At 34.2% G+C, this 14,881-nt stretch overlaps 1 protein-coding gene across 1 annotated transcript; it reads left to right on the top strand.

Annotated features, from left to right (window-relative positions):
- Positions 1-292: 292 nt before the first annotated feature.
- On the top strand, positions 293-14,034 carry LOC123667475 (regulator of chromosome condensation-like). Its single transcript, XM_045601370.1, has 14 exons — positions 293-449; positions 730-825; positions 3,536-3,647; positions 4,474-4,561; positions 5,037-5,216; positions 5,545-5,676; positions 6,183-6,279; positions 6,785-6,919; positions 8,699-8,858; positions 9,621-9,742; positions 10,100-10,266; positions 10,921-11,094; positions 12,759-12,834; positions 13,805-14,034. Exons 2-14 carry the CDS (start codon positions 735-737, stop codon positions 14,032-14,034), a joined length of 1,764 nt encoding a protein of 587 aa, XP_045457326.1. The 5' UTR covers positions 293-449; positions 730-734.
- Positions 14,035-14,881: the final 847 nt, after the last annotated feature.

Here is a 14,881-nt window from a genome sequence, read left to right as displayed (position 1 = left end):
TCCTAAATGTAAATATTAATTAACTATTTTCATTACATAATCGTATTTATCTATTTACTAGTTAAAACATCATTTTAATGGGTAATGTGTGGATCGCACGTATAAATTTTTTGCAGTAGTAGTAAAAAGATATTTTTACTAAATGAAATTTTTATTTATAATTTTTAAACATGACATTTTAAAGCTTTTTAAAATCTTAATTTATATTACTAATTATGAAAACGTAAAAATTTGTCCATAAACAATTTTATAGTCTGTATAGACGATGACATCACTCTCCGTTTTCGTCTATAATTATATTTTACCTGTGGTGGTGTTGGCCAAGCGAAGCGATCGGAGGAGATGCACGGGATTTGTACTCTGTTGAAATAATACGTCATCTTATATTCTTTAGTGATTTCAATTAATTGTTAATAATTTGTATTACTATACCGTTACATAATTAAACAGTAAGTAAATTATACCACTATCTCACAACGTTATCGTGTATGTTGCGGATGCGTTGTTTGTTCTCTGTGTAGTGCTATACAATGCATAATATAACCTATCTGCGCTTTGCCTAATTCTAAGAGGCCGTGGGCTCATTATTAGTGTGGTGGAAGGCATCGTAAAACTAAAAGTTTAATGTAATTATAAAAGCATTGAAAACGTCATCAGTGCGTAGCCATCGGCCGAAGATAGTTTGCCGCGCTCTCTGTGTTTACTGACGCGTCCTTTGCATTATTGCAGATAAAATGCCGGCGGCGCGAGGCGTAAAACGTTCAGCGTCAAAATCTTCTGCGACTACGGCATCGACGGGGCCTAAAAATAAGAAAAAGCGTGGAGGTGAGTACCTAATGTGATGTTATAGGAATTGTTTTCTTTACATTTCTATTCAACGTCAATGACCTGTCAAACCATGATGGCGGGAAATGTAGTGCATTATTATTGAATTATAATTGGCGCCTTTTTCGTTTTTTACTTGCAAATCGATATATTATATGAGTTAATGCTTTCTTTTTAGCAAATAACGAGTTTAATTATTTTTACGATTACGATATGTTGCGATAACATTACGTAAGCTTATTTTTAATGGAATTTTTTGAGGTTAGACGAATTATCATTGGCGAGTGCGTATTCGCCATTCTATTTTGTTACAATATTAGATTTGTATGAACGGCATCTATGCCCTTGATTCAGCGTGATTATTTTACGTTAAATAAGTGTGTTATACAAAATAAATATACTATATTTTGACATTGCTTAGTAACTTGTATTAAGTACCACGATTAAGATAATTCTTAACACATAACTCGTAGTGATATGTTAACAACCACGCAAGGTCACACGCACACATGCACGCAACACACACACAGTTGATAATATCTAACAAAATGCTAACTCTTTCATTGAGGAAATAACAGTGTAGTTCTATAACAAAATATTTGTAATTCGAACAATCTATGCTGTTATCTGTTTCTTTAAGAGATATAAAATACAACCTCGAGTCTATTTAATACCACATGAAGTGAAAAGTTTTTTGTCACTTAAAAAATAAAAATATTTTTTTTTTTTTTTTTTCAGAATTATTAAATAAATTTATAAACACTATTCATTAAAATATGTTTCAATTAGTTATATGTATTACTAGCTGCTTGGAGGGACTTTGTTCTGTCAAAAGTTAATGGTAATTTTTTTTATTTTTTTTTGCATTAAAACCTTCTACGGGATTTAAGGAAGACAAAAAAAATTTTTATTTAATTAGTTATATTTACTTCATAATAGTTAAACTAAAAACCATAACATTATTGGAACGAAGTTCCTTTCGGCAGGCTTTGACATTTGGCTGGGTGTCCGAACTGGAAAAAATGTGATAATAAAACCTTAAGAAAAATATATAACGGGAGTGACGCAATATGAGTCACACATGTATAATATGACGTTTGTAAAACTAAAATATTACTAGAAAACTTTTTTTTTAATTATTTATGTAATTTTATACTGTCGACAAAAAAAAATAAAAGACATGTTATTTTATTTCACTTAATATTTTGAATTATTATTATTATTTTGTTTGATTTATTTTATTTTATGGTATTTGTTGTTTTCTAAAATACTAAATTTCCTAAATACTTTTATGTACTTAATTAAAAACCAATCAACAAAATTAATAAAAAATCAAGATCTTGAAAATATATATCAAATTCAACTTTTTTTTTTCAAATTGTGTTGCTTCTATACTATCCAAAGGAACTTCGTTTCTACCTGGTTTCCCATGACACAACATAATTTTTTTTTAATTATTTTACACAAATCATGTGAAAATAAAATTGAACCGTAGGTTCCAAAATAGGTTACATTACTATACTCTAGAGTTTCGTGGTAGATGTACTTAATATTTATGTATGTGTGGTGAAGACGACTTAAATAAAATAAAATAAAGTAAATGCCCCGTATAATATTACCATAATTTTTGCTTGAAATTTTATGGAGTTGCCTACAGCAACGTCTATTATGCCATGAATCAATTTTTTAATTTAATCAAACGCCTATTTTGTATGTACGTGGATGTTGTTAAATGAAATTTAAAAAAAAAGAGTTATGATTACATTTAAATTCAATAATAAATTGCATTTGAATATCCAAGACACTTGACCATTGTATACTATACACGTATGATGTTAGATCAGGTCAAGTCGTAATGATGATACTGAATATATCTACGTAAACAAAAAATAAAAGATGTATCATTATCTACTAAACTGAAAAAAAAAACATCTGGTATTTGTTTTATGTTAATTAATCTAGTATCTGTGATATTATAACATGTATTTTAAAGTTTATACTATAGGTTTTACCTATTTAATGTAAAAAATTCCATGAAAAGTTTTTGATAGGTAATCATGTTAAAGTTACTGTTATCACGCACAAACACGTGACACGTGATTTTGTTTAAATAGACAAGCTATTATAATAGACTCGTTCCGCATGATACCTTTCGTGAGCGCGTAAGTACGGTTATAATGAACAATAAAAATTTCATTCTACGAGAAAAATAATTCGTTTCGATTGGTCGTTCTTTAGTTATATGCGGCAGTTAGTAGTGATATTTCACTTTTTCGATGTTTTTTAGTGCCGAGAAAAATAGTATTGGACGGTTATGTAGAAGTACGTTGCTAGGGTCGCTGTATAATAAAGCAAAGTAAAATTTTAAAAAGGGCCTTGAACTTTTTTTAATGTGTAACGTGATCTATAACTCCTACAGAACCTCCCATTTGAAGGAACGTAGTTAGGAGTCGAACACCCAATATAAACATATGTAAATTATTATAAGACTTGAAATATTGCTATTAATTACGTGATTTACGTGTAATTACAAAAAAAAAAAAATACAAAAAGTCACTTTAGTTTAATTTTTTTAAATGATTTTTGATAGTCTATTGCCAGTTCAAAATACTGAACATTGTATAATCAAATATCTTCTCTAATATGAATAAAAATAATATCTTACATAGTAATAAGTTCATAAATTTAATCGTATGTTTTTTCCATACAGCAATCCAGTTGGAGATACCATCTGCACCCAAAAAGAGAGGTTATGTGTTAACTTGTGGTCAAGGAGATGTCGGACAGCTAGGATTGGGTGAAGATGTCATGGAGACGACTAAGTAAGTTGACAATACATATATTTTAACTGAGGCAGGGCACAACAGGACATATACTCAAATATAGAACAACCCGACTGGGGGGAGCTCCTCGTCCGTACATAAGATAACAGCTTCTTCTTCTTCTTCTTTAAAGACTATGGCTCCAGCTTTTCGCCGATGATTTTTCCACTGACAAGTACTGAAAGTGTATAAGTCCGGAAACGGGCCGTTTTTGACAGTACAATAGTGGGATAAGCCGCTTAAAAGATCACAGCTAAATAATACTGAAAAAAAAAAGAAATATAATCAAGCTATGTGTATCGTAAGAGGCGACTAAGGAATAATACAGTTCCACTACCACCTTGGAACTTATAAAGCTGATCGTTGGCGGGATAACCATCCAACTACAGGCTTTGAAGTACACAGACCGAAGACGAAGAAGTTTTCGGTGCGACAAATCCAGCCCTGCGGTCACCAACCCGTGCGTGGTGACTATGGGCAAAACACGCAAACACCTTCACAAGTTCGCGCCAAAAATGGCGCGAACTTGTGGAGGCCTATGTCCAGCAGTGGACTGTATTAATTAGGCTGAAGTGTTAAGCTACGGTAATTGCTTACCATCAGGTGAGCCGTATGCTTGTTTGCCGACATAGTAATATAAAAATAAAAGTTACAGACTGTGAAGTACCATGGGTGCACTTATGGCTAATTAATCATTTCTTCCAAACAACCCAGACATAAAAAGGAAACTTATTATCGAAATCTATTGTATGTATAGTAAAAATAACATTTAAATACAGTTCATTATTAAGTTTTTTTTTTTTAATAAAATGTTTAATTGTTATAGATTTAAACAAGTGGTGTCCCTGGGCAATAAGATTGTAGATGTCCATGCAGGAGGCATGCACTCAGTAGCATTGGATAGTGATGGAAAGGTGAGTTTCTATAACATAAGGAAGAAGCATGCAAATTATACCAATTACTACCAACTTTATATTAACTCGCTATGTGATTTTAATTAAAGTAGCAAATTTCTTGACCTAGAAAACTTCACCTTACAAAAGATAACAGGTAAATAACACCACTTTAACACTGTTCCACTGCAGACTGACATTAGTAACTCAGAATTCCCTAATACACAGATTCTTTCATGCTGTTTTTTGAAGTTATACTTCTTTTGGTGTGTTAGGGAAAAATGATAAAGAGTAAATTTTTACGATGCGCGCGCACACCGTCGCAAGAAACCGACACCAACTTTTGCATGAGTACATTTTAAAAACGGGTACATAAGAACGCAGTTTGTTGTAAGCCCTCTTGAATTGAATAAACTTTTTTCATCAGCAAGTCTCTTAAATAACAAAACTTTTGAAATATTTGATATATAATTTATGAATCCATAATATTTCACAGGTTTGGACATTCGGCTGCAATGATGAAGGTGCATTAGGCAGGCCGACTTCAAATGAAAAAGACGAGGGTACTCCGAAAGCAGTAGACTTACCGTTCCCAGCGGTGGCCATCAGTGCGGGAGACTCCCATTCGGCAGCACTACTGAATAATGGGGATGTGTACGCTTGGGGGGCTTTTAGAGTGAGTTTATTAATTATTAAATTTAACCTAAAACAACACAAACGTTTAATGTTAGACTAAGACAACCACTGTTAGTAACTAAACTATTACAAACTAATTACACTAGAACAGACACATGGTTTATTTACAACTTAATTTTATTTATTTCAAAATAGTTACACAAATTTTTTTATTTCTTTATCATTCTGGTGCTGTGATGCACCCTAATCATACACTGACAGTTGCGGATTCGATCCCGCATTTAAATTGAAATGTGTGTTTTTACAAATATATCTTTAAAAAAAGAAGTACTTGCTACATTAGTGTTTATTCTCTTAATGTATTTCAGGATTCCCATGGTAGTATGGGTTTGGTGGTGCGTGGCAGGGAGGGTAAAGCTTGCAAAGAGCCGGTAAAAGTTGATATCGGAGAACAAGCCGTTGCTGTCGCTTCTGGTGGAGATCATCTTGTTATTTTGTCTGTAAGTATATATTGCTTAAATAGCAAAGACGAGGTATCAAACTTTAAAAACATTTTTAAAGTTCTCTCTGTAAGTGATTTCTAGGATTGTATGGTCATATGGATCATATAATTTAAACAGCGCAACAGTCAGTAGTGTAACCGTTGCGCTAACGTGTCGTCAAAGCATTTATGTTCAGTATTTTATCTTCCTTGTACATGCAGTGAACATACAAATGTTTAGAAAATATTGTTGTTATCACAAAAATTCTACTGAACTGGGATTTGTTTTTTTTTTTTTTAATCTTAAACTATATCGGCAAACAAGCGCACGGCTCGCCTGTTTGTAAGCAATTATCATAGCCTATAGATGTATGCAACACCAGAAGCATCCCAAGCGCGTTGCCGACCCAATCCCCCCAGGAGCTCTGGTCACCTTACTGATCAACACAAACACAACACTTTGAAAACAGTATTATTTAGCTGTGATCTTCTAAATTGATTAATAATATTTTATTCTTTGTGCAGACATCAGGCTCAGTGTATACAATGGGTTGTGGCGAGCAAGGTCAACTCGGCAGACTGTCACAGAGATCAGCCAGTAGAGATGCTCGACAAGGATTCAGTGAGTTCAATTATCTATTATATGTACTTAATAAGTAAAGGAGTTTTATGTATGTCATCGTAAAATAGATTAAATTACTAAGGACAAATAGAGACATGGAGTTTTTTATGGGACATTAAGAAGTTTCATCATTTTTTTTTTTTTCTTTTTTTAATTCATCTTCTATATGGTTTATAATCATTTATCTTTCTTTTGGACTGTCTCAACAATAGTACTGCAAAAAATTAGTCCAGTTTGATGGGCTTTAAACAATACTACAATTTCTAATTCATTATGATTTAATTTACAGTAATTTTTTTTTAAAGCGTTCCAAACCTAATTATTACTGGCAGTGAACAAACAAACAAAAGAGCCTAAAATATACGTTAGTTCCTTCATACAATTAATAATTGAACAACACAATAGATGGCATTATTGCGTATATTTTACTAAATAACAGTTTTAAAAGTAGTCACTTAACCGCTTTAGTAAAATTAATGCTAATAGCTTATTTATCATATTACAGGTGCCCTGCTCACCCCAGCTCGTGTGACCCTCCGAGGGGGGGCGGCCGCCGTATGGGCCGGCCATCACGCCAGCTTTGCCCTGCAACCTGCTGGCCGTCTACTGGCCTGGGGGCTTAATAATTATGGACAGCTCGGTAAATACAATAATGGTATACACTATACTTCTGGCAGGTATGTCGCAGGCGTCACGTTACGATTGACCGTACGCTTGTTTGCCGACCTAGTTGTATAAAAAGAAGAGAGCTGATGAGTGTGAATCGTTCATTTATCTGTAATCTTCTTCTTCTTCTTTAAGGGGATCCCAGACGAATTCGGCCGTTTTCATGTGCTATAAAGTATACGTTAAAGTTACGTCAAAAATATCAAATAAATATATGTTGTAACTCGGATTCAGTTTATCAATGTGACTGTAAGATAATTGTATAAAATTCTCTAAATAAAGAGAAATAATTGTTTACCTGGACCTCCTTTCGCGTACAAAAATCGTATAGGCTTTCTAATTTTACTACTTACAATAGTGAATATTTTTTTTATTAATTAAGAATCCTGTACTTAATATTTCTACAGAAGGGTTTTTTATTAAGTGCAGTATTTTATTAGAAAATCGTAAAAATATAATTTCTGGTTATTTGCCGGGCGACGGGCGGCTCGCGGCAGACGGCCAGAGGCCTTTGTACGGGGAACTTGTGTCGCTCGTCATCGCACGCTGCTCTTGCTTACGCGCAAATCTATTTAGTTTTTTTAATCCAAGATAGGCATCAAAATGTAACAGGCAGACAGACTTAGTGTTGAATTTTGCAATTGTATTTACTTCAAATAAAAAAATAATTTAAATTATTAATTAGAGCTGTGTAAATGTACAGCTGCTTAGTTTGTGGTCTAAGATCCGAACCTAAAGTCGATCTTCACCGAGCCGATAATAGAATAAAATATAAATTTAGTATATCTATACAAATAACATTGGAGCGGCTGTTTTTAATATTAAAATAACCGCTTCTTACTAAATTCATATGGATGTGTACACGATACATACACAAAAATAGCATTTTTACAATTTTTGTCTGTCTGTATGTCTGTTTGTTCCGCCTAATCTCTGAAACGGCTAGACCGATTCTGACGGGACTTTCACTGGCAGATAGCTGATATAGTAAGGAGTAACTTATATAGGCTATATATTACTTAGGCTACTTTTATTTCAGAAATTTATTTATTTTATAACTGCGAACTGAACAACAAGTAACAACTAGTAATTGATATAATTTTATAGCCTAAATTATCGACACGACAAGAAGAAAATTAAATAATAATTATGGATGATCACAACTTGTACGCAAGCTCTTGGTCTAGGAAACGGATCAATCGCAGGTCCTAGTAGTACAAGCTAGAGCCGGTAGATGGCCGAGTTTAATAACCTTTACGTAATACTGATCAGGTGAAGTGCGGGTGGGTGGGGTGTGGCAAAGTCTAAATGCTCAAGGTCATTGAGAAGGGGGAGCCTCTTAAAGACTATGGCTCCATCAATGACAAGTACCTCCTGAAAGTGTATAAGTCCGGAAACGGTCCGATTTTGACAGTACAATAGTGGGATAAACTGCAGTTAGTTGAAAATATTTAACATGATTATTTAACTTTAATTTATTGGTAAATTATAATTTTATATCATTGATTCTAATAAACTTAGCTAAGACAACACAAAAAGAAGATGGCACTAAAGTTAGAAGAAAACAAACATTAACCGGCCGCGGAATGTTTTTGGGAAGCATATCATATAGTGATACAGTTAATTTCAGACAATTAAAAAACAAATGATCGAGAGATCCTTCCTCCAAGCCATATTCACATAAGGAACTATCGTATGCGTAACTTAGCCAAGAACACAGGTGTGCAGGAGAAATTTATCTGTAATGTTACAGGCATAACGGGCGAGAAACGCAAGACAGCGCTGTTTTCGCCCGCGGAGTGCGATGCTTTTGGAGACAAGACGTGGAGTTGTGTGGCGGTGGGGCAGCACCACTCGCTGGCGCTGGACGACTGCGGCGTGCCGCACGCCGTCGGCCGCTGCGACTACGGCCGGTGAGGCGGGCTCTGTACTAGTGTCGCACCAGGGGGGGAGCACCACTCGGTAGACGACTGCGGTCGGAGATTGCTGGTTATATCGCCCGCTATCGGGGGTATGGCTACCCCGCGGTTGTTGCGTTGTCAGATCGATTTTCTATTCTAATATTATAAAGCTGAAAAGTTTTTTTAAAGATGCTAAACTCGGAATCTACTGGTGCGAATCCAAAATTGTTTTCCTGTTGGTAGCTCGTTTACCGAGTATTAGAGCCAGTGCCCTGTGCCATTGTATCGTATATTACCGTAAAGATATAAAAAAAGGTACAAAAAGTAATGGCTTGCGCGCGCAGTGGACGACAGTCGCACGTGGCCCGGCACCGAGGAGGGCTTCGGGGCATTTTTTTTCTCGAATTAGCGCGGGTGAAACCGCGGTGTACGACTACTTGTTATGAATAACAATTATTATTATTGACACTGACTCCTGTAGTTGTTATCTGTGGTTGTAATATAAGTCACTAGAGCCCGGTACGCGCCATTGTATCTGTCAACTAGCCGAGGTCCTTAGTGAAATAAATCGTTACATTTGCAGTGATTAAATCTGTCTTTCATTGGTTAAATTAGAAGATCCCTACAACTCCGTGTTTTGTTTTGTGAATGTATCAAATTAGGTGAGGTTCTTCAAAAGTTATGTGCTCATTAATAAATTAAACATAAATTTATTTCAAAAGGAACTTTAAATTATTATGTACATAGGATAATAATATAAATATATAATTTCAGACTCGGACTGGGCGATCGTCCCGGGGATGCTGAGACACTGGAGCCTATCCCAAAGCTACAAAACAAGAAGTGCGTCAGTATTGCAGCCGGAACTTGTAGTTCATTTGCGGTCACTGATGATGGTTTGTCAATTTATTATACTAGCTTCTAATATACAGAAAACTATTCGTCTTTTTTTTTTACTATTTGTTTTGAATGCTTAAGCATTAATAAATCCGTTGGCAAAACTAAGTATCTATAATTATATATACAAGATACATTTAATGGCAACTGGTGTAATGCCTTAAATTATATTCCATTTATTTCAATGTTATTACACAATTATAATTGTATGCTAAAGATAATTATTTATTTATAATATATTGCAGAGAAATAGACTTAAAACCTTATCTACCATTTAACCTTTAAACATATAAAAGAAAAAAATGTATCATGTATATTTAACTTTCACTAAAATAAAGTATTATCATATATTTCAGGTGAAGTGTACGCTTGGGGTATGGGAAGTGAAGGTCAGCTGGGTACCGGAGCGAGGAATGACTGCGGGGAGCCATCGCTGGCAATCTTACCGATCCCAGCTGGAGTCACCACTGCCCGACCAGCTCTCCAGGTTGCAGCCGGGGGCCAGCATGCTGTTCTACTCGTGGTTAGTGACATACCTTCAACTACTAATTATGTGTGTATGTAATGTAAGTGTGTATTTTAACTGAGGCCTGCCTCAGCCCCTAGGGCACAGCAGGAAATTTCCTGCTCAAAATATGGAGCAGCCCGTCTGGGGTAGTACCTCGACCTTACGAAAGATCACAGCTAAGTAATACTGTTTTTAAACAGCGTTGTGTTTGTGTTGGTGAGTAAGGTGACTAGAGCTCCTGGGGATTGGGGATAAGGTCGGCAACGCGGTTGTGATGCTTCTGGTGTTGCAGACGTACGTATAAGCTACGGAAACCGCATACTGTCAGGTGAGCCGTACGCTTTTTTTACCGACCTAGTTTTATAAAAAAAAAAGTGTAAAAGATATGAATGTAAGAATTAAAACAAGTGGTGTAAATGTGTGAACCGTTATGTAAGACTCATTGAAATACAGGTTCTGATTATGCTGGAGGAAGAAATCCCTCCCAATCGTTTCACTGTTAAAAATATGTAGGCTACATCCAAATAATGCTAATGATGTATGACGTAACAAAATTTATTGTACATTTATTGTCAGAAGACAATAAAAACTCCCCTCTTAGGACACATTTATATATCTTATTGAATCTTTTCGTTACAAAAACTAATTAAAATACAAAAAACCACAAAGGAGGACCCAACATCACAAAAAGAGGCGTCTCCAGTCCCAGAGAATGAAAAAGAAGAAGAGAAAGCCGAGCCTATAGAAGAGAAGAGACCGAACAAAAGGCAGAAGAAACAAGAACAAGACGAGGAGATATCTTCTACGTCGACACAGGTCGCCGAGCGGGATGACAAGCCAGAGGTAATACTTATAGAAGATCTCTAAGCTTTCATGTTCAAGTTCAACGTCTACAATAAATTACGTCACATGAGACACACGTCACAACTGGTCACATGAGATCCCCCTACCTAGTGTGAATTCACGTATTTACCAATTGAAAAAAAATTTATTTTGATATTATTTTTATACTAAAAAGTACTGATATATACCCCCCCCCCTTAAATTGTGAAGTAATTTATGGACGATCCCTTACGCTTTTTATATTGTTTATATGTATAGCTAGTTCATGGGGTTTCTATTAGAATATCGACATTAAAAAAAAAAATTCCATGTACATTTGAACTGTGTGTGTGTCTTTGGGGGGGTCTTAATTAAATTATTTTTATTTATATAATTTTTTTTATTTTAGATTTACAACTTCCTGACCATTAATTTAATTTGTTGATGCTTTTTTAATGATTTATGTTTAATATATTTTTTTATTAATTTTAATTGGCATTTTAATAAACAAATATAAATATTAGGCGAAAAGAAAGAAAACGGCAAAATCGACGTCAGCCGCTTCGAAAACCGGCAAAAAGGCTCGACGGAACTAGGTTTAATTGATTTATATATATATAGGGGATGTATGTTTTATATATATATGTACATAGTTTGTATTAGTAGATACTTAGTAAAAGTAGATTTTCAAATATAGATATTTCTGGGGTATCTGAGTATGTTTGTGTCACGATATATTTAGAATGTGACGTAGGTGGTGGTTACAGGTCCGGTGGGTATTTCAATTCTAAACTGAACCTGCCAAATATTGACACTTCCAAGAAATATTTATTTATTTACACACTTTATTTGGTATGGGATCGTCCATTAGTCACGTGAGGCTCGAAGGATGTGGGGCGGGAGGGGAAACATCACGAAATATTACAAGGAACTGCACAAGCACCCACTGGAACGGTCGATTTTTGATACAATGTTAAAAATTGTTTATATTGTTCAAGATTGTGAAGGAAAAAAATGTCGATTTGTAAATTTGCCGAGGTAAATTAACGTAATATACAGATTTAATATGCTCATAATATTAATAAAAAATATTAGAACGCTTAAGAGTTTTACAGTTATCATATTATTTCTTGGAAGTGTCGATATATTTACTGTACTGTATTTTTAGATATAGTAATTAGTGAATTAGTAATTGTTCTTCGGATAAGTCTGTTGGCATTTATACTGCTGTCATACAAACTTTATCATCTTTGTAAAATTTATCGAATATTAATAATACGACGATCAGATTAGTAATTACAAGAAATCATTGTTACGTTACATAACTTATTTGAAATTACTTGTTAAATGTTTGTTCGTTTTTTTTTTTACTACTATTTTCTATTACATTGTCAATAATTTACATTTCATCACAACAATGTCATGATTTTGTTATAAAAATATCATTCCATGTCATCATTTATAGAAAACTGTGTTAACAGACTTATTATAAGGCTTCAATAAATTATCAAAATTTTTAATCAAGAAATATACTTTTTAATATCGTTCCTAATTGTACACTTACGGCCTTAATCACATAAATTATTGAAACCCGTAATATTTGTAACGTTCCGTGATGTCAACTAGTAGATATACAGTACTATATGTTATAAGAGGTTATTTTTTATTATAATTATATTTTCTAGAAGGTGAATGGCAATGAAAAGAAAGAAAATGACCCTGAAACTGAAACAGAGACGCCCATGGAAGTTGATGACACCGGTATGCTAGATTTTTTCTTTTTTTTATATATATATGTATTATTTATTTTATTTATTTACATAAAATTAATCAGTACGGATTTACCACTTACACTAATTAACATTTCAAATAAGTCACATTAATTAACATTTCAAAAAAAAATAACGAGTTACATTAATTAATCATAATAATAAGCATTAAAACAAACCAAAGACAAAACAAAAAATAATAGTAGAAAAATAAAGTCAGTAAAAATTAATCAAAAATATAAACAAAACAAAATAATAATAATAAAAGGCAATAAAAAGATAATTACATGTCAGTTCATATAAACAATAATAAAAAAGTAAAATAATAATTCAAATACAAACTCATTCGATAACATTTTAAGACACACACACCACACACTTCACTCAGGCACTCCGACAAAATCACTAATGAGGATGATCCCTTAAGATATGAGGACTTACTCGCCACCTTTAATATAAGGTCGACGTCTCCCGACGCTCTGTCGCGCGATGCCAAGCGCGTCTGTTGTAAAACCATGACCCCATGCAACCATGACCTCCGACACGTCACTCACATTGATTTGAAAAATCGTATTCGGTTCCATGAGTATTGGGGAGATGTTCAACCACGAGCACCACCCCGTAACTAATAAGCCTGGGCCTCTCGACCCTTTGTGACCCGACTTCGGGCGTAACTCAAGGAACCACTCTGCTATAAATCAGAGAGAGTGAGCGCATTCCCCACGAGCAGTAGTACCGCAACTGTACCTATTCTCAGACCTACCAAATACACACAAAAAAATCATAAAAGTCGGTCAAACCGTTTCAGAGAAGTTCAATAACAAACACTGATACGAGAATTTTATATGTTAGACTTAATGTAGGTGTTCTGGTTGTCAATGAATCAAAAATAAAATTCAAAAAAAATATTCCTATAATATGTAAATGTAACACAGATAATTGCAAAGTTATGTAATTTCCAGACAAAGCACAAGTGGACAAAGATACAGAAAAAGAAGAAAAACAAACGGATGAACAGAAAGAAACCGATCAAACTGAATCGGAAAAGGACTCCAAAGACGCCATGGACACGAGTAGCCAGGACACCGAGAGTGACAAGGAGCCCCAGGCCTCCGAGGCCCCCGAAGCCCCCGAGGTCCCCAGCGGAGCGCCCGAGGCCCCCAGTGGAGCTCTAAACGGCGCCCAAGCGTGATGCTAGCTGACGTTTTTTTGTTTATTCTAATTTAATTCACCGTGGTTTGAACGTGAATTAAATTTTCTGGAACGGTTTCGTACTGATCTATTTTTTTTCTTTATTTGTCTCGGAATGCAATTCCAAGCCGGTAAAGCTGATAAATATTATTTATGGTGGAGTTGTGAGGAAAAATTATTTTAAAGATTCGATAGTATTACACAGTGCAATGGTTGTTTAATTAATATATAATAATTATATATGTATGGCGCACGAAGACGTCGAGTTGCGGAGAATGGCCTGTTAATCATCATCAAAATATTGACATTGTTTTTAAGCTTTACTTGCGTTAACAAACTTTAAGTTTTTACTAAAAATGACAAAATTAAAATAATAAAGTTTAAATTATTGGTAGGAAACCGTTTCAAAAAATGTAATTAACACTTCTAAGTTAACAGATCATCATTACAGTCGAGACGTATATCAAATGATCGTTGATTATGAAAATTTTTGACTTTAGCCATGGTTACTGAGATGTAGTCACAGACGGACAGCGATTTGATTATATCTAACGGATGGCATTGCTCGGTCAGAAAATTATAGATATAAATAGTCAAGTCCACATTTTATTAAAATAAGTATTATAATTAGATTGAAAAATAATAAACAGGTTTCCGTATCTATCTGTTCAGTCAGTTAAAACAGGGTTTTGTCATTTAATATGAAAAAAAAATCTTTGACGTCTTAATTAATTGTGTTTTTTAATGTTTATTTACTTGCTAATATGCATTGGAACCAGATGCAAACCCGGTAATCCCAGTAATTTGAAAAATTTACATTAGTAATTTATGAATCAAATAGAAAGTAT

The sequence above is a fragment of the Melitaea cinxia genome, chromosome 28 (assembly GCF_905220565.1).
Source record: "Melitaea cinxia chromosome 28, ilMelCinx1.1, whole genome shotgun sequence".
Classification (NCBI taxonomy): domain Eukaryota; kingdom Metazoa; phylum Arthropoda; class Insecta; order Lepidoptera; family Nymphalidae; genus Melitaea; species Melitaea cinxia.
Note: the sequence above shows the minus strand (reverse complement) of the source record. Positions and strands in the feature narration are given on the sequence as shown.